Source organism: Microcaecilia unicolor, chromosome 13, assembly GCF_901765095.1.
Source record: "Microcaecilia unicolor chromosome 13, aMicUni1.1, whole genome shotgun sequence".
In the NCBI taxonomy this organism is placed as follows: Eukaryota; Metazoa; Chordata; class Amphibia; order Gymnophiona; family Siphonopidae; genus Microcaecilia; species Microcaecilia unicolor.
This window is the reverse complement of record NC_044043.1, coordinates 59,343,685-59,364,333: the sequence shown is the minus strand read 5'-3', so window position 1 is coordinate 59,364,333 and position 20,649 is coordinate 59,343,685. Positions and strand designations below refer to the sequence as shown.

Genomic DNA, 20,649 nt, shown 5'->3' with positions numbered 1-20,649 from the left:
AATATTCATTGCAGATATCCTGAAAACCTGACTGGCTGGGGTGTCTCCAGGACCAGGTTTGGGAACCATTGCCTTAGCCCTTAGGGTTTAAAACAAAAAACCATGTGCATGCAAGAACAAAAGCAAGTTCAAAGCAAATGCCCCCTGTGTATTACTTGGTAGCAATAAAGTAATATTCACATTGCCAGAGGCCTGAAGCAACAGGTATTTTCCACTAAACATATGAAGGAACTTGGAAGCCCTTCCCTCATTGAATTTCAACCTCTGGAATAGAAATAAAAAAAGGGAAGTGCATTTTTACAATATAGCAGCAGCACTGCAAATTGCAATCCACAAAACAAAATGAGCAAGATCCCCCACACACATGCCATTTTTTATTTTGATCTAGGCACAGGAAAAAAGGTTTTAAATGCACCCAGGTTTCAACTTCATTCATGTTTAATGTGTGATATAAATGTTATAAATACGCCAATACATGAGCACATGATTCTTATAACATGTCTGTTTTAGTGTCCCTTTTATCAGGAGAAAACAAGAAAATTCACATGCTAGGATAGGGTCCCCCCCCCCCCCTATTAAACTAGCCAAATCATCACGGACGTACATAAATCTGCACTACCCAAGTTGCAAAGGACTCAAATACAAAACAACCAACGCGCCCAGTTTTTCCTACATGGGCCCACAACTGTGGAACACATTACCAAAAGCCTTGAAAACTATGAATGGCCACCTAAACTTCCAGAAAACACTGAAAACCAACCTGTTTAAAAAGGCATACCCGGCCGATCCAACATAAATGCCCAAACTATGCAACACAAGAAACTAAGTTCAGTATGGACATAACACAACTCTCCCGTGACATGATCCCTTAATGCATAGGTGCCCCGTATAAGAGGCTTGGGGAGGCTAAGCCTCCCCAGCCCAGCAGTGACCTTCCCCGCCTGCTTCTTCTTCCAATTGTCCCGATAAGCCAAGACTCCCGTCCCGCTGGATTCTGCTGCTGCTTCTTGTTGAGCAGCAGCAGCAACAAGCACCGCGTTGAGCCGCTGCCGCCGCTGCTTCTGTGAACAACCATCATAGCGCGGGGCCGCAGCAGCCTTCAGGCTTGCGCGTTGTCGACTCTGCCGTCCTCTGCCCCCCCATTGATGTCAATTTCCCGTTCCAGGAGCAGAGGACCGACAGAGTCGACAGCGCACATGCCTGAAGGCTGCTGCGGCCCCGCGCTATGATGGTTGTTCACAGAAGCGATTGAGTGATAACTAAGGAAAGTGAAGATGGTAAGGATAAGCACGAGTGAACTACATGAAATATATTGCATTAAGCGGTGAGGGATTTCTTGTTTTGCAGGAGGGAGGTTTGGGAGGGCGAGCAAATACTTATATTGGGTACAATTGAGAGTAGATGTTTGTGAGTACATTGGTGTTTTTCTTTCATAGTAAAGAGTGATTAAGAATTAAATGTTGACGCTCTTTGCAGCCATGTAATATTGAATCAGGCTGCATGGAAACAAAAAAAACTCTGCATAGCATCCGTGAAAGCAGATAAGCCCCCCCCCCCCCCCCCCATCAAAGAAAGATCAGGTGAATCACAAACAGAGGTGACCACACTAAAAGCAGCTCTAATCTAGTGTGCTGAGAGGGACGAGAACACAATTTCGTTCTTTGGTAGTACTTGTGACCTAAATTTGAAACTGTTGGAAGCAGGCTAGCCCAGTATGGCTATTTTGCAGATCTTCTTCACTGAAGGCAAATGCCATTTCTTATCCCGCTGCTTTCCATATACCGCAATACTGTTTTACTGTCTCTTTGTTTAAATGTATGAATGAAAGGAAATGTACCATTCCATCAGGTGTGGACAGGCAAAGTAATTCCTTCTGTGCAGCTCTCAGTAGATTCGTTTGCTTTCAGGAACCAGATTCAGTGAGCAGGGGAGAGCCAGAGAGAAGATGCTGGATGGAAGAGGGGTACAGAGAGAGAGACAGATGAGTGGAAAGATTGGGAGAGAAAGAGGGGACATGGGCAAGAGAGAGAGAGAAGCTGCTGGGGAGAAACTGGGGGAGACCCTAGCTGTCAGACGGAGAAATGCTGAATGAAAGGAGGGAGAAAGAGGGAAAATGCTGGAAGGAGGGGGCAGAAAGAGGGAAGACATTGGACGGAAGGGTAGGGAGGGAAAGAGGAAAGACACTGGAAGGATGGGGAGAGAGAGAACATGCTGAATGGAAAAGGGTCGAGAGAGAGAACTGTTTAAAAGGAAGGGGAGATAGAGGGAGACAATTGGGTAATGGGTAGAAGGATGGAGAGAGAAAGAGCGATGACACTGGATGGAAGGGTAGGAGAGAAAGAGCGAGTGGTGGTCATGGATGGATGGAGGGGAGGGAAGAGAGGAAAAATCTGGACATGGATGGAGTGGAGGGCAGGGAAGAGAGGAGAAATGTTGGACAAGGATGGAGGGAAGGAAAGACAAAGGAAGGAGATGCACACTGATGGAGTGGAAGAGAGAGAGGAGAAATGCTGGATATGGATGGAGGAGAAATTGCTGAATTTAAGGGCTGGATCGGAACACTTTGAGGGCAGATGCTGAAACTGGAGAAAGGATAGGGACAGGGCTACAGATGGTAGACAGTGGACATGTTGAGAGAAAAAATATCAGATGGAAAGAAGACACTGGGACCAAAGCAAATAGAAAAACTAAATGATCAGACAACAAAGGTAGAAAAAAGTATTTTATTCAGAATTTATTAACTGGAATACGTCAGCTTTTGGAAATGTGCATCTGTGATATTTTGCATGTAAGTTTAAATTTTTCTAGTATTGCTGCATGCTGAGTCTGACTTCTTGAGGTAACTTTCCAGTTTTGCCTTCATATCTGTTGTGTCTTGTATTTTTCATGTGTAATCAAGGTGCAGTATTCTGCTAGAGCATAGTATTTGCAGCCCTTTTTGTTTTGGGTTTTTTTCACTAGGCAGTGTACTGGTGTTTTAGAGCCCGGTGTAATTACAGTGCTGCCTTTCCACGCATAAGGTTGTAGCTCGTCCTGTCCTTGGAATTAGTGCTGTTATGGTTTGCTAAGGTTATGAGTGTGTTTTTGCACAAGTTTGTGTATAGTGTTTTGCAGTGGAGAGATTGTGTGTTGGCCTTACTGAGGTGGCATCAAAACATCAGAAAGGGTTTTAGAGCCTAAATCATGACACACTACCACTTGAAGGATCTACATATAGTTGTTAATAAAAGGAGCTCATTGTGAACACTATCCACCCTAAAAGGGTGTTTTGTGGCTCTACATGAGAATTGTGATATTATGATCCCTTGTTTCAAATTGTTGATGGTCTGCATTTTCCGTATGGGTGGTATATTGGTGTATTAGGGTCTGCCTAGTGTTATGGTACAGTAAGGTTCTGAGTGTGTTTTTGCACAAATTTGTGCATAGTCTTTTACAGTTGAGCGATTGTGGTTAGTATATGCTTTGAGCAACCACTTTATTCTTTGACATATGATACATATCTAATATCTAAATTTAATAAAAGGTATTAATTGTGACTATTTTATTTTTACTTATTTTTTTTTCTGTGTGTTGTGAATTGTGGATATAAGCTCCGCCCCCTAGCACCACCCCCTACCCCGCCCCTTTAGCCTCCCCAAACAGTTGGGCCACCGACCGCCTATGCCTTAATGTGGTGGCTGTACCACGTGAACTTTACTGCACTACATCACTCTTTATTTGTTTACACCAGAGTCTGCAAACGCTACCCCGGAACTATGTAAGCCACATTGAGCCTACAAATAGGTGGGAAAATGTGGGATACAAATGTAACAATTAAAATAAATAAATAAGTCAAAATAAATATAAATATTTTGTTTCATGCAGAATGCAGATTTCTTTTGTTTAAACATAACTGGATAGGCATAGGCAGTGTCTTAAAAGGTGGAGGATAAAGGATATATTTGTTGTACATTTTTTTGTACATTTTTTTTTGTCCCACATTATCTCAAGCAAACTCAGTCAGGTTCAATGTGGCTTACATTTGAAAATACAGTAAAACAGAATAATAGAATTCAGGTATATCATGGGAGCAAGTACATGGATATGTCAAACATTTAACAAAGATGAGATTAATACCACATATACCATATACCTAGCTGCAGGCTGCTACTACTGCAGTTCTGGGCAATTTAAAAGTCTGCCTGGTGCCTGCCCTTTAAATTAAAGGCTTTAATGTACGTAACCCCGCCCTCCCTCTCCGATCCCCCTGGCCCCCCCCCCCCCTCAGTCCCCAAGTCACCGCTGGACCCCCCAGCCCCCCCTCCCACCTCCCGTACTACCCAGCTGTAGGCTGCTACTACTGCAGTGCTGGGCAATTTAAATGTCTGCCTGCCCTTTAAATTAAAGGTTTTAATGTACGTAACCCCGCCCTCCCTCTCCGATCCCCCTGCCCCCCCCTCAGTCCCTGAGTTGCCGCTGGACCCCCCTCCCTCTCCCTTCGCGATGGACCCTCACCTGCTCCCTTCCTCCCCCCCCAGGGCCCGGGCCCCCTTCAGTGGAGTCAGTTGAGTCGCTGGCCCCCCCGCCCGCCCTGAGCCTTCCCGGTCCGAAGGACCCCCTCACGCACCCTCCCTCCTCCCGAAGGACACTCACTTGCCGCACTGCAGCCGCTCGAAGACACCGACCGTGACCGTCCCACCGCCTCTGAGTCCTCCTCTCTCCTCTCCAACTCCGAGGCGGGCCGGCCCACGCAGGGGCGACCAGACTCGGACGAGTCAGAACAGAGGAAAGCGGAGGAGAGAGGGCGGTGTGCGGCAGGACAGTCGGTGTCGGCGAGCGGCTGGGCTGCTGCGGGTGCCTGCGGCGAGTGGGTGTCCTTGGGAGGAGGGAGGGTGGGTGAGGGGACCGGGAGAGGGCTCAGGGCGGGGGGGGGGGGGTCCAGCGACTCCACTGAAGGGGGCCCTGAGGGGGGAGGGAGAGAGCGGGTGCAGGTCCATCGCGGAGGGAGAGGGGAGAGGGTGAAGGGTCCAGGAGCGGCGACTCATGAGTACGGGAGGTGCGAGAGGTCCCGCCGTGGCGAGTGGCGAGGCGACTCGGGGTTCGGGGTGGGGGTTTAAAGTTCTTACTGTCTAGGCAGTGCTGCAGCTGCTGTATTTTGGGTTTTTTTCCCTTCTCTCTCTCGGGTCACGGTCACGGTCTCACGGACGGGACGGGCGGCGAGTGACAAGGAACAACAACAAGTCTGCTCTCTGTGCTCTCTCAGTCCGGTCGGTGAATCCGATGGGGGGGGGGGGGGCGTTTAAAAGAACTGCTAAGCCCCGCCTCCGCGGGGCTTCTAGTTCAAATATTTTTATTGAATTTCTGAAAACATAGTCAAACAAAAATAAACAAACAATAAACTTTCGCATACAGGATATAGCAATAGTTTCATACATTGCAATAACATTAAACAGTAGTACCAATACAAATAAGTGGAAAGTTTTACTGATGAATTTGGTTTACTTAATCTTGTGATTTGCAAAATTGTACAACCTGATCCCATGTCTGGATAAACATATGCATGAGGTTATTACGCTCTGCAATTATTTTTTTCATATTTAAAAATCATGCAAACATTGGCCCACCTAAAGCAATAAGTGGCTTCTATTAGTCCATTGTACTTTGGTTACCAAACCCCGAAGAGATACTACAATTCCCGTCCTGCCACGCGAAATCGGAAGTGTCTCTTCTCGCGGTGTTTAGGCTAGGCGCCCCTGTGATATTGCGAGAGAAGCCCTTTCTCTTTCCTTTCCCCAAAATGGCGCCGAAGCCGAAGAAGGAAGGTAAAATAGTTGGGGAATTGGGGGGGGGGGTCCTGATGATGAGCAAAAGGGGCAAACTGGTGTAGAAGGAGATGAGAGAGAGAGACAACCGGAAGGGCAATGGTATGGGGAAACGTGGTGCTATGGGGTAAAGAGTGAGAACGAAGGCCCACGTGGTAGCGAGAACCAGGGCATTCGGGTGTCCTCGTGATGGGGAAGGGGGACAGATTCTGACTCAGGAGTTCCCTTGTGTGGAGTTAAAACTAGAGAACTGGCTGGAGGATGCGTATCGTCCTCTTCTACATCGTACGGTGGGGTGGAAGTCCGCAGCTCATGGCCGGAGGGTGAAGGGTTGATCTTTCCCTGTTCCGCATGCATTTGGATGACTTGAAGGATTATCATCATCAGTAAAATGTGCCCTTTGCATGCCACTTGAAAAAGGTCTAGTTAACTATAGCATGTCTTTAAATTTCAGCACGTTAAGAATCTGTAATACGCATATCCTGTTTGGAGAGACTGTCTCAATATTTTGATGTGTAGGTTTAGAATTTTAAGTCATTAACCATGACGAGTTGCCTGTGAGGAATTAGCACAGGAGCAAAATGGAATAGCTTTAGAGATCTGGCCTTTGCTACTGTGCCCAACGTTTCATAGAAACGGAGAAAAATGTAGGCAGGTAAAGATCATAAGGAGTGGATAGGCCACATGCTGTTCTTAACAATGGGTTAGCTTTTGTTGCAAAACATATTCAGGAGTTTATACTCCAGTTAGTAGGGTTTGCAGGTTATTTATTTATTTAGATTTTTGCTCACACTTTTTTCAGTAGTAGCTCAAGGTGAGTTACATTCAGGTACTCTCGATATATTTCTCTGTCCCAGGAGGGCTCACAATCCAGGTTTGTACCTGAGGCAATGGAGGGTTAAGTGACTTGCCCAAGATCACAAGGAGCAGCAGTGAGATTTGAACGGGCCACCTCTGGATTGCAAGACCGGTGCTCTAACCACTAGGCCACTCCACTGAATCTCTACTGAGATTCAGACAATTAAATGACCAATTCTGAGATTTAATAGTCTTTTCTGTTTAAACTGTACGGTGTCACTGGATATGGTTTTCTCTTAGTATTTTAAAATTAATATGTAGTTTAAAGGTCAAATGCACTTGTTCTCTATATGCCCATAGCAGGAACTTCTAGACAAGAGACCCTGACTGTGTCTGTGCTTATCAGTATGTACTAAGGAAAATGTGCAGATTTGTGTGACAATTTCCTATCTTTATAGCTGTTCCGCCTAAGACTGAGGCCAAGTCTAAAGCTTTGAAAGCTAAAAAGGCTGTTCTAAAAGGGGTGCATAGCCACAGGAAGAAGAAAATCAGGACTTCCCCCACCTTCAGGAGGCCTAAGACCTTGAGGCTAAGGAGACAGCCTAAATATCCAAGGAAGAGTGCTCCCAGGAGAAATAAGTATGCTACCACTCACTTTTGGTTTGGGGATGGGAGAAGAGTAAAAGTTATTGATATGTAATTTTCTTCTCTCAGTTGCAATCTCTGATGCTTTTTCACATTTGGAATATACAGAAAATAATACATTTAATTTTAAACTTGTTATGTATCAACACTTTGCCAGGTTCACATGCAGTCCCTTTTCCCTATCCTTGTAAGTTTTAGCCAGTGCACATTTGTCATTGATACCCACTGGTAGATAACTGATAGTTTCTCCGTTCTTGTGTTGAATGTTCGGGGTACAGATGATGTTTCCAAAGCGATCAAAGTCTGAAAGTCTGTGATTACGCTTTAACATTTACTGATGTACCCAAAACAGAATGAGCATGCCCACGGAGTGCCCCTGTATGATAGCCGCAGCACTATCCCAGATCTGCATCAGTCCAGTATTTTGGATGGGCCCTTCCACACCGCACCCTCTCCATCTTCCCAGAGATATTAAAAAGCTACAGGTTTTTTTCACCTGCCCCGCATCCAACATCTCTCCCGTTTCTCCTTTGTGGCGTCCTGCCCTCCTATCTCTGAACCCTATCCCTCCCTGGTGTACCTTACAGGCATCCTTGGTGCTTGTGACAATTCATTTTTTTTGCTGCCTGCGTCTGCCCCGCAGGCATCTGCCGTATCCCGCCAGACAGGAAATGGGCAGTGTGGGTGGGACGCAGCAAATAGAAGCCTGTGGATGCAGGTAGCAAAAAATGATTCGTTCCAGGTGCCAGAGACGCCTGTAAAGGTACACCAGGGAGGGACGGGGTTCAGACAGGAAGGCAAATGCCAGGACACTGCGAAGGAAAGGGGGAGAGTGGTGGGCCTGTGCCCACCTGTAGCAGTGCCACTAATGAACTGAGCTTTCTGAACCAATTGGCAGATGGTACAGTAGGTTGTCCACTTGCTGTTGTATTAGTTGTCTTTTGTAACAAATGTTAAGTCTTTTAGTGGCGTAATAGCGACTGATGCTAATTTGAATACATTTTACTCTTTTTTTTTTTTTTTTTTTTTTTTTTTTTTTTTTAATTTTGATGCAGTCGTGATTGTCACTGTGATAGCTGTGGTTTTTGTAAGAATAAACTTTGGACTATCTGCAAAGGGGTGTAGTACCTTTATCTCTGAATAGTAAGAGCAAATAGGAGAGAAGTGGCAATGCTAGGATTGTTCCTTCAGGTAGGATAGTGACTACACAGTAACAGAATATTATACCTTGTTTTGGAGTTTTGAACGATAAAGTGAATAATTAAATATGACAAACTAAATTCTTTGCCAGGCTTGATCATTATGCCATTATCAAATTCCCACTCACTACTGAGTCGGCCATGAAGAAGATTGAGGATAATAACACGCTAGTATTTATTGTTGATGTCAAAGCCAACAAGCACCAGATCAAGCAGGCTGTGAAGAAATTGTATGATATTGACGTGGCAAAAGTGAACACACTGATCAGGTGAGATGTACAGTAATATTGGGATTCAATTAGTTTTGAAATACTAGTTAGATTGCTTTAGCCTTTTTCCAGGATATAAATATCCCTTAAGCATAGGCTGTATGCTGGCTGTTAAGTTTTCTGATATGTAAAACATTAAGAATCGTAGCCTATATAGTTGGAATGGAAGATGTCAGATTACATAACATAGATACTGCATGATGAAAGAAAACATAAGGCCCATATTGTCTGTTTGCTGTTTCAGTTAAAATGTCTTTTTCCAGTGATTTCCTTTTTATGAAAGATTAATTTTACTGTTTTATGAAGGGAATTATCCATACAGATAGTAAAAATAAAAGGAATTTATCTAAATGTTTCTCAGTATTTTAGGTAGCAGGTATCTTCAGCAGGACTGATAACTTGGGTCCATGCAAAGTGTAATACATCAAATTTTTAAACCATCGTTTTGAGAGAGCAAAGCGAGGAGGGTAGAGGATTTTTTTTTGGGGGGGGGGGAGGGGGGGTTAACTCCTCCACAACATTAGGGGCTTAGCAGTTATGTTATGTTGCAATTTCCCACCACGTTGCCGTACTTTACTATCCTTTTATTCTGCAAGCTGTCCCAAGTAGCTTTGCTCCTTCTTTCTCCCCTCTTGTACCTCACCTATTCTCCTTTCTTGTGCACACCATGTGCAGCAACTTCCCCTTTTCTCTCTACTCTCACACTCCTATTGCTACTCCCATGATCCTCACTGTGCCTAGCAGCTTTACTCACCACACCTTCTCTCCCTCCTGTTTTTTCCCTTGTTCATCATCCTCTGCTCAGCACCAGTATCCCCGTGCCTAGCCACTTCCTGCTTGCCCCAGCCACCTCCTTTTGTGCTCCCCTTGCTGTCTCTCCAGATTCACCCCCTCTTTCTGTCCCCTCCTTTTTCTTCCTCTATTCCCATCTTGACAAAAACCATACTCTTTTCTTTGACATAGTCCTTCGCTGCCCAATCTGCCAACATTTGCCTGCAGGTATAACTTACTCAATCACTCATTCAGTTTTTAGCCTTTTCTATCTGCCAAAATACATTCTCCCATGTCCCTTCATCTGTGTGTTCATTCAGATCCCTCCCCAAGCCTCTATATGCTTAGTTTTTTGGATCCCACCCGTATCCTATTAAAAAAAAATCTATTTGTAAGCAAGAAAAGGGGTGATCTTTTCTTGCTTACAAAATAGCCCATCAGTCAGCTGTGATTTCTTAATTGGTGTCCCAAGTGCCAAATACTGATGCAGGAAATCTTAGTTGTAAATAACCATAAAAATCAGAGGGCAGTAAATCTATTTGCAATACCTGAAAAGAGCTAATAATAATATCTCCCTCGTAGCTTTGCCAAAAAATTTCCAGACCTTTTTGCTCCCATTAGAGCTATCCATCGGGTGCTACATCAGAATCTCTGCCCAGTATTATTGCTTCATCCATAAAGGCTAGAAGCTCCTGAGAGATGTGCTCATTAAAAGGTCCTTGGGTACTATTCGGGGCATATGTATTTGCTGATGTAGTCTGGTGTCTGTCTATCAAACCCTTATAATATATATTACCCACCCCTGTCTTTCTGTACCTCTTTAACAAATTCGCACCACTACCCTCCTGATTTAATTCCCACTATCTTGGATGCCCATATAACACGAGTAAAATTTATTATTGTTATTGTGAAGGAGCCTAGTATCCAGCATATGTAGGTGTGTTTCTTAGATTTCAACCTCCCAATTTCTTTAAGTAGTGGCTGGGTTTTTGTTGTTTTTTTAAGGGGATTCAACCCTTTGATATTAAAAGCCAGTTTTAAAATAATGCACTATTCCTTGTCATCAGCAGCAGATGAATCCATTAACTGATGGGTTGTATGTGCCTACCAGCAGGTGGGGATAGAGAACACTGAAAGACCATAGTGCCTCTAGGACGGCTAGCCCCAACTGCCTTCAGTATTTCTCTATCTCCCAGCAGGTGTGGACGTAGCTTGATCAGCTGGATTTCAGACTGCCTGGGGTGGCTCCTGTGCTTTGCCAGTTGGGCAGGGGTGTTGTGGCTGGTGGTGCCCACTTTAAAGGCATATAGGTTCGCCCTTTCCCTGCCTTACCCATTCCCCCCGCCTCCTGGAGTCCCTCTGTTGCTGCCTGCCTCCAACTTTCCTCACAGCGTTAAAAAAAAAAAAAAAGAGCGTGCTTTTACTGCGTGGCTGTTCTGAGGCTTTTTACAGTGATCCTGGTTCTGTGCAGCTTGACCGGAGCTCATTGACTTGGTCTTCTGAGGTGGGAGTGGTGCCCAGCTCCTCCGGGGAGGTCCCGCGGACGCCGTTCCGGTCGGGGTAAGTTTTGGTGCGAAGCCGCCATTTTATTGCTATATTCCCGTCCTGTGAAAAAATGGACGATGGCTGCTGAAGGAGTTAAGCGCTGCTCCTGTTGTGGTAAACGCATATCAGCAGCGGGGCTGTGTAAAACGTGCTCCTTAGACGCTCATGCTAGTTTGAGCATGCTGAGCGATGTTTCTTCCCGCTCGGTGGAGCTGGCAGCGGGCGCCTTGACCCTCACGCTTGCGGAGGAGTCTGAGTGCAGGGGGACGCCTCTTTTAGAGGCTGCCAGAGGAGCTCCTACATCCGTTTCTCCTAATTCGGAGGCGGAGGGTCAGGGTGAGTTTTTCTCCCCTGAGTTTGTGCTTTTAATGCATAAGGCTTTTATGCTGAAAAGAGCTCTGCCACAGGTGTCTGACACTGCATTGCCTCCTGGCTTCCCTCTGGGTGTTGATGCCCCGGGGATGACTTCAGAGGTTATTTCCTCCCCTGAGCGTTGGAAACACGCTAAACATAGATGGGACGCCGGTCTACTTCTCCTTGCCTGCAATAGGAGGACGTCTTTCCCTCTTTCTAGAGGAGTGGACCTCAGATCAGTGGGTCCTGGACCTGATCAGAGAAGGTTACCGACTGGAATTCAGTGCCCCGGTGAGAGATGTGTTTGTGGAGTCCCAATGCGGCACTGCTGTAAAACGGGCGGTGGTAGAGGAGACCTTGCAAGTCTTGCTGCACCTCGGAGCAGAGCTGCGGCCATTATTCCATTTATTTTGTCGTGCCTCGAAAAGGCGGGTCTTTCAGGCCGATCCTCGACTTACGAAGAGTAAACGAGGCTCTTAGAGTACGACATTTCCTCATGGAAACCCTGCGCTCCGTCATTGCGGCGGTACAGCCAGGAGAGTTTCTCACATCTCTGGACCTAAAAGAAGCTTATTTGCACATTCCTATCTGGCCTCCACACCAGCGATTCCTCCGCTTTGCAGTGTTGGGAAAGCATTTCCAGTTTCAGGCCTTGCCTTTCGGCCTAGCCACAGCTCCCCGTACCTTTTCCAAGGTAATGGTGGTGGTAGCTGCCTATCTCAGGCGAGAGGGTATCAGAGTTTTTTTTTTTGTTGTTGTTACATTTGTACCCCGCACTTTCCCACTCATGGCAGGCTCAATGCAGCAGGCAATAGAGGGTTAAGTGACTTGCCCAGAGTCACAAGGAGCTGCCTGTGCTGGGAATTGAACTCTGTTCCTCAGTTCCCCAGGACCAAAGTCCACCACCTTAACCACTAGGCCACTCCTCCACTCCAGAGTTCACCCTTATCTCGACGACTGGCTCATCAGAGCGGACTTGGCAACCGAGAGTCGTCTTGCTAGAGTGGTGGCGGTCCTGCAGGCGCTAGGCTGGGTGACCAATATACCCAAAAGTCACCTGACCCCCTCTCAATCTCTCGAGTATTTGGGGGTCCGGTTCGGCACGGCATCAGGGTTGGTCTTACTCCCCGACCAAAGGCAGTGCAAGCTTCAGAATCAGGTCCGTCTGCTCCTGCGGATGCCTCGCCCGCGAGCTTGGGACTTTGTCCAGCTGTTGGGGTTGATGACGGCCACCTTGGAGGTAGTGCCTTGGGCGAGAGCGTATATGAGGCCTCTGCAGATTGCCCTGCTTCAACAATGGTCTCTGATGTCCCAGGAATATCAACGCACACTAACGTTGCTCCCTGTGGCCCGGCTCAGTTTGGAGTGGTGGCTCTCCAACAGGATGCTGCGCCAAGGAATGCCCCTGGCGCTTCCTTCCTGGTGCCTGGTGATAACAGATGCCAGCCTCCTAGGCTGGGGAGTGCATTGCCAAGGAAGCTATGCTCAGGGTCTGTGGACACCCGTGGAAGCTGGGTGGTCCATCAATCGCTTGGAACTGAGAGCGATATTCCAGGCTCTTATGACTTTTCAAAAGACTCTGAAGGGACTTGCTGTCCGGGTTCTGTGAGACAACACGACAGTGGTGGCATACATAAATCGTCAGGGCGGCACTCAGTGCAGGGCCCTGGTTGTGGAGGCCGCTCAGATTTGCCACTGGGCCGAGCTACACCTGCAGCTTCTGTCAGCAGCTCACATTGCAGGTCAGAGCAACGTGTAAGCCGATTTTTTCAGCAGGCATCAAATCGACCCGGCGGAATGGGAACTGGCAAAAGAAGGCTTTCTTCAGATTTGTGCCAAATGGGGGATACCCGGAATGGATATAATGGTGTCTAGTGCAAACGCCAAAGTACCTCACTTTTTCAGCAGAAGGAGAGATCCTCACTCGGCGGGGTTGGATGCTCTGGCTCAACCCTGGCCCTTGGGCCTCCTGTATGTGTTCCCTCCTTAGCCCTTGATAGGATGAGTCCTACTGCGGATTTGACAGCACCGAGGTCTGGTGATTCTCATAGCTCCAGATTGGCCAAGGTGTCCGTGGTATGCGGATCTGCGCTGGATGTTGGTGGACGCGTCGGTGCATTTGCCCCTGGTGCCGAACCTGTTGGTTCAGGGTCTGGTGACTATGGAGGATCCCTGCTGATTTGGTCTTATGGCCTGGCTATTGACAGGGCGCAATTGAGAGACAAGGGCTACTCTAAGGTCATCTGCACTCTCTTCCAGGCCCGCAAGCGGTCCATCTCTGCAGCTTATGCTCGGATCTGGCGCAAATTTGAGGCGTGGGGTGTTGAAAAGGCGATCACACCCACGCGAGCCACAGTCACAACTGTGTTGGACTTTTTGCAGGAGGGCTTACAAAAAGGCCTGGTTTACAATTCCCTGCGGGTGCAAGTGGCAGCATTATCATGCTATCGAGGGAAGGTCGCTGGCTGGTCCCTTGCTGCTCATCCGGACATTGGCAGATTTCTTAGAGGGGTGCTTAGGCTCCGTCCTCCTGTCCGGTTGCACTGTCTGGCCTGGAACCTGGGGCTAGTGTTGAAGGCTCTTCAGTGTTCGCCCTTCGAGCCGCTTAGGCAAGCTTTGGAGAAGAATGTGATTCTTAAGACAGTCTTTTTGGTGGCCATCACATCGGCTAGACGCGTGTCTGAGCTGCAGGCGCTGTCCTGTCGGGACCCTTTTCTTCAATTCTCAGAGTCCGGAGTAACGGTATGTCCAGTGCCTTCCTTCCTACCTAAGGTGGTTTCAGCATTTCACCTGAACCAGCCCATTTTTCTTTATTTATTTTTCTAGAGAAGAGTTCCCAGACTCCTTTGGGCAGTTACATCTTTTGGATGTCCGCAGGGCGCTGTTGCAGTATCTACAGATGTCTAATGACTTCAGGACTTCTGATCACCTTTTTGTCTTGTCAGGTCCTCGGCGTTGAGGTCCAGCGTCCATAGCCTGTTGGCTCAAGGAAGTTATTTTTGCTGTGTATCTGCTTTCAGGTTGGTCTCCGCCTGAAGCGTTTAAGGCGCATTCCACGAGAGCCATCTCTTCCTCGTGGGCTGAAATGGGTGCACTCTCTCTTCAAGATATCTGTAGTGCGGCTACTTGGGCTTCTCAGCTCTCTTTTGCCCGGCATTACAGGCTGGATGTTGCAGTGAAGCAGGACGCTGTATTGGCTCGTGGTGTGGCCTGTTCCCACCTTAAGTAGGGATTGCTTTTGTACATCCGATCAGTTAATGGATTCCTCTGCTGCTGATGACAAGGAGGGGAAAATTAGGTTCTTACCTTGGTAATTTTCTTTCCTTTAGTCACAGCAGATGAATCCATGATCCCTCCATGTCTGACTTTGTTTTTTGTTCAGATCTTTCATGCAGATATAAATCTCATTGGGAGAAGTTGGAAAACAGTTATCAGAATTTCTACATGATGTTCTGCTGCAGGAGGTTGAGATCGTCCCTCCTTTGATGCTCCTGTTATGGCGCAATTGTTCGCTGTGAGGAAAGTTTATTATACCTTTATGGTTCACTCTGCTTTGGAAATCTCAAATACTGAAGGCAGTTGGGGCTAGCTGTCCTAGAGGCACTATGGTCTTTCAGTGTTCTCTATCTCCACCTGCTGGTAGGCGGATACAACCCATCAGTTAATGGATTCATCTGCTGTGACTAAAGGAAAGAACCTTATTTTCCCTTCCCAGCTATCTTTCTTCTGTACACTCTCTGCATTTGCTTCTACTGTGTGTGTTTCATCCTTCACCTCTTGACCATCTGGCCCCGTAAGCTGTCCCCCACTTCACACCATTTTGCCTCTTAGTATCAAAACCCCATCTCTACCCAAAACAGTCTACAAATAACATGTTGCATAGCACTCCCTTCCTTTGAGCATCCCCATTCCCACAATCTCGTTTTAGTTGATTCTGTCTTCACTTGACCATTCTTGCTCTGACTGCCATGCCATGTACTGCTAAAAATGCATGTCCACAGTCCTCATGGATCACCATTATTTCTGTGAGTGAATCATAATTATAGTTCTGTGACTCTCTGCCAGATTCCATTGGGAGGATCCCTCTGTCACACTTGCAGAGGCCACTTCCCAGTATTTATTGCCAGCAGAATCTGGCTGGCAAATGCTGTTTTTCCTTCTATGTGGGATGCAACCCTCTCTTAGAACCTTCCATGTTTCAGCAGTGGTTGCCACTCTTCGTGCCAAATTTGCCAACATGAAGTTCAAATCGAAAAGATTCAGCAACTTCATATACGATGTCCTCCTCAGCTAAGCCTTAAGTTCACCAAATTTACTGCAAGGTACTTTGGAAGATGTCATAAATTTTGAGTGTGGCCATTCTCCCACATCAGAGGGGCTATTTACCTTGCTTTTGCCATCGAGCATTCCTTGTCTATAAAATTGTGGCAGCACATGAGGCTCATCTTCAAAGCATTAAGAATTAAAAGTTCCATAGCTTACTAAGGAACTTTGTGCTTTGAAAATACACCTGGTAAATTACCCCTTTTTGGTTCCAGACTGCAGTGCACCCTATCCATCTGTAATTCTTTTTGTTGCTTTAGTGTGTTTAGGCTCCACCAGTGTGGCATAGATTTTCTGCACCACTTCTGAACAATTCTCAAAATATTTTGACTCTGGGATGCCTCCACTACACTCATTACGTCATGACCTATTCTCTAGGTCTTCCACATACGACTTCAAGCCTTCTACTGTTTGAAGTAACTCCGTCTGCATCTCTATGTCCATCTAACCTTGTTTCCATCTCCAGCAATCTCTGCACCAACTCAGATTCCTGTACAGCTCAGTGGCCACTTCTCAGTGATCTATTTCTAATTTTTGCCATCCATCACTTCATATCAGTCTTTGTGATTGTTTCTGTGGTAACTGCATCTTGACTGTCTCTGAGATAGGAGCACACATGTGACTGGTGAAACCAGACCACACTGCATTAACAATGTCAATAGTATATACAAAAGTAACTGACACAGCTATGTTTCAGCACACAGTGTCTGCATCAGGGGTCAAATACACTATCGCTGTGATGTAAGTAATGACAAGTGAAAACTGGTTTGAAATCCTCAGTCAGCTGGTGGCTTAAACCTCCATCAATTTTGATAACAGTACAAATACAAATCGAAAATGTTGCGCATTTTGGAACTGTGGATTAAAAACCAGCCTAATAGCTGTGTTTTGTATCAGTTGCAGTTTTCTTAATAACTTAACAGATAAGTTCAAGTAAAGCACATTACAGTAATCTAAGTGCAGAAGAAATAACATTTGACCTATCACCATATAAGCAGATTGATTAAAGCAAGACCTAATTAATTGCCTTAGTCAACTCTGGAAGAAAACGCTTTAGAAATTTGTGGTTCAAAGGTCAAAGATGAATCTTAAAATTACTCCAAAGTATTTTCCCATTAGTTTCTACTGGCAAAGTTTTATCATGCATTAGACCTATCACTTTAGGAACAACAAAACCTGGCCTATAGAACCACAAAATCTTGGTTTTTTTAGAATTTAATTTCAGCAGGTTCCAAGAAGCCTGATTTTTGAATCTTTTTCATACACAGAGAGCCTATCTACGGTATCTTGCATACTCTGTAATGTGGGCACTAAGTAAAATATTCATTTGCATATAACAGCAACTCCCCAGGACTAAAATATCGCCTAAGGAAGTCATAAAATTAAAAAGGAGGGGGGACAAAGCGGACTCATGAGGTACCCCACAACCTGGAAACCAGAACTGGAAGAGGACATCATCTTTCTTAGCATAACGTCTGTAAAAATTCCCGAAACCATTTTAATACTATTCTCCGCCTCCCCTAAACCAACCGCACTTAATCTTGTCTGTAAAAGATTAAGATCCACCGCATCAAGTACAGCGGATATATCAAACTATAGCATAGTCAACAATATCTACAGTCTATAGTCTCCTGTTGAGATGGACATGAGGGAAGCAACCGCTTTTTCTGGGATTGGTAGCATGGAATGTTGCTACTAATTGTGTTTCTTTCAGGTACTTGTGACCTGTATTGGCACAGCTAGAAGGACCATTGCTCTGACCCAATATGGCTATTCTTATGTTCTGCAAGAAAATGTGCCTCCAATTGTTTGGGACAGCAGGAGAAAAATATTGGGCTTTGTGAGCTTGTACATTCTGGCAGTTTTCACAAGAGTTGATAGCATGAGTTATGACCTGAATGTACTTGGGAGTCTGAATTTTCTTTGGCCTTTAGAATTGAGTGCAGTATATTTGCAGAACTGTAACAGCTACCTCTATGTACTTATTCAGAGCTGAAGCTGTGTTAGTTTGTCTGTCTTCATGAGCCAGGTTTCACATAGATTTATGTTTTGATTTTCCACAACCATGTGTACAGTGGTATAGAAAGCATCGTGTTTAGAGACATTAACCCAATCTGCTTATAAACTCTTAGCTGTCTATAGTAGCGAAATTGTTAACCTCCCTACTAGATAGTTGCACAGGGTCAGAAATCTAACCTATCCCCACGAGAACTTAATCCACAATATATTAATCCTGGGTTCTTTAAACGCTGAATAACTGTACTAAATATTACAAATATCAACAATTCCACAGTTATACTTCACCTTTTATTCATTTAGTATGGTTTATATCACTATATTTTTAAAAACAAACACATGCAACAGCCTACAATCATGCCACTCATACCGTTACATACCATCTCCTACGCAGAGACTACTAACTAACTACCCCCCCCCCCCCCCCCCACACACACACACACACACAAACAACATATTAATGGTGGTCCAAATACTTTTGCCTCCACAAAGGGCAACTTTACCAGTCAATTATGTCCACATAGTTAACGTGGCTAAGCAGCGTAACACTAAAAGTCCATTCACAACCGAATTTAAATCGGTCCATGGTTCAAGTTCACAAACTGCTGTTTCCTTGGATCGATTACATCTGCCCACTGGTGTTATTCTGCTGTGTTTGTGGTTCAGGGCTTGATGATAGAAATGCACCCATCAACTTTAAGCCAATCTCCACGTAATCCTAAGACCACAATCCATCTGCCATAAATCACCCCGCACTCTACACAGACTGTGTTTCGCTCCTTGAGCGTCTTCAGGAGTTGGGTTCATTTATTCATTATACAGTTTTCTTGGATACAAGACGGGAGGAAACTCAACCGCCCACAGGTTGGTACCTAAAGAAAAATTCTGGTCGGCTCTGTGGGTTCGAGCTGCAGCACTGCAGGCAAGGAATGAATGGAAATTGGAGCTTGGAACACTCTGGTACACACATGTAAGACTGATTTGATTCACTGGATCTGTTTGCTGAGTGGTCACCACATGCATGTGCCAGTAGGTCAGGTGACCTCTGATGCTCGTGCCTGTGTTACAGCTGAGGCCTGTGCATCAGCCTGGGAGCAGAGAGGGTTAATGGAAGACTTTCCACATCTATGTTGTTAAAGCGAAAAGGAGGAGGAGGCGGCACTCAAAGAACTTGGTAGGTGAGAGGCTGGCGCAGGAACTGTTTCTGTCCCCACGGGAGCCCTGCAGCCCCGGAGGGGATTTCCACGAACCCTGTTCCCATGCAGGTCTCTACTCCCTACTCTGATCACCTTCCCTTTTTTGATCACATAAGAACATATCACATACTACCCCAGGGCTGGCAGTAGTTACATTCATTAGAAAATACTTTGAAATCTGCAAAAGGAATCCAAAATTGAAGTCTTGTCAAACAGCCAAGGTATGAGATAGAAAAATTGCTGCCTAAATGGTCTTATTGCTATCTATACTCTATGATCTCTGGGTTCGTGCAAGCAGCATTTTCCAGGGGCATCACTTCTTGTTAGGTTAGTATAACCGTCAGGTTTCCAAACCTATGAGATTAGTAATGCAGTTCACCTGCTTTTGATTCTGTGTCCCAAGTGTGGTGTGTTTCAGTGCTGATGCTAATGATGATGTATCCAGAGAAATCACTGATATGTGGGGAACATGGCAAAGAGAGAGGACTGAAAAAATGTTCTGTGTGTCTGTTTCAGACCCGATGGCGAGAAGAAGGCGTATGTCCGTCTTGCACCAGACTATGACGCATTAGATGTTGCCAATAAAGTAAGAAGTGTTTCTTTTCCATCTGTCGTCTTGTATATCCTTGGGTACTGCAGTTGGAGAAAACGGGTCCTGCCCATCTTATTAGGCAGACTGGGCCATTTTTGTTACTATGTGGGATGCATTTCCTTTACATAAAATGTTAGGTGTATGACATAGTCACATGGGACAATAAATACTGAAATTCAGGAAAGGGCAGGACAAGAACAAGGGAATTTTTAATGACTGGAAACAGCATAAGTGAAAAATGAATAATACGTGGAAGTAGGATGAGGGCATCTCCTCTGTGGGGTTAGATACCAACTTTCAGGCCTAGTAAGACCTTGGATTTATTACTGCGGACCATTGGTCTTGTTTCCTCATGCAAATGATGTAGAATAAAATTGTGCTGAGTGCAGTGATGCAGTCAAAGGAACCACTGATGCATGAGAAACATTCCGATATGGGGTGGGGTAAAATGGGAGAACTGTTGTGTTCTAGCTGATCTCCTTACATACCACTTGCTTTCTCAGATTTGCAACATGTTAATCAGTGAGCCTGTCCTTGTGTAGAATTACATTTGTGCTTCTGCCTCTCATGCCCAATATTTATTTCTTATATTATGGTTTCTAATTTTGCCTTTGATAGTGGTTTTGTCCTCGCCCCATTTAAAAAAAAAATGTATAAGCCTCCAGATGACTGAACTGCAGAGATTTTAGTTTGTATATCATTGGCACCCTTTGTTGCACACGCAAAGCTGTGAACTTTATTTTTTGTGACCTAGGAGAGACTGCATGATAACATCTGTTGGAAAGGGGGTCACTGCCTGAGCCATTCAGCCTTAAGTGGATAGAGGACAGAAGTGTTGCTGCCGCATCCTGTTTTACTAACTGCCTTGTTTTTTTGTTTTGTGTTTCAGATTGGCATCATCTGAGTCTGTTCTGCTAAGAGCTTTATAGATTGAATTAAATTCAATAAAGCCATTTTTGTCACATGTGCATATTTTGTAAATGTACTTTTGTTCATGATTTGTACCCAGCACACCTTGCCTCTATGTAGGACAATTAGTGTGTTCATCGTTCTAGTAGATAAGAGACCTGAAAAAAAGCTTTTTCTTTCTTCTGCTGTGTTGAGAAGAATAAGGTATTAAAATCTCTCTTGGTGAGTTGT

The 20,649-nt window shown here is 45.4% G+C and overlaps 1 protein-coding gene and 2 non-coding genes across 3 annotated transcripts; all 3 read left to right on the top strand.

Moving 5' to 3' along the window:
• Positions 1 to 5,715: 5,715 nt before the first annotated feature.
• Positions 5,716 to 20,648, top strand: RPL23A (ribosomal protein L23a). The gene is made up of 5 exons (XM_030222281.1): positions 5,716 to 5,801; positions 7,058 to 7,238; positions 8,536 to 8,712; positions 19,434 to 19,503; positions 20,399 to 20,648. The coding sequence occupies exons 1-5, from the start codon at positions 5,777 to 5,779 to the stop codon at positions 20,411 to 20,413; spliced, it is 468 nt and encodes a 155-aa protein (XP_030078141.1). The 5' UTR covers positions 5,716 to 5,776; the 3' UTR covers positions 20,414 to 20,648.
• Positions 7,516 to 7,588, top strand: LOC115456920. Its single transcript, XR_003939945.1, has one exon. It is a non-coding gene; the product is annotated as a small nucleolar RNA Z17 (small nucleolar RNA).
• Positions 19,862 to 19,927, top strand: LOC115456919. The gene has a single exon (XR_003939944.1). It is a non-coding gene; the product is annotated as a small nucleolar RNA SNORD42 (small nucleolar RNA).
• Position 20,649: the final 1 nt, after the last annotated feature.

What these genes read in the sequence shown, in the direction of transcription:
- RPL23A (XM_030222281.1), top strand. Translation starts at nt 5,777, where the DNA reads ATGGCGCCGAAGCCGAAGAAGGAAG. An exon ending in GCCGAAGCCGAAGAAGGAAG is followed by an intron (nt 5,802 to 7,057) that starts GTAAAATAGTTG and finishes CTATCTTTATAG; the next exon opens with CTGTTCCGCCTAAGACTGAG. An exon ending in AAAGTGAACACACTGATCAG is followed by an intron (nt 8,713 to 19,433) that starts GTGAGATGTACA and finishes TGTCTGTTTCAG; the next exon opens with ACCCGATGGCGAGAAGAAGG.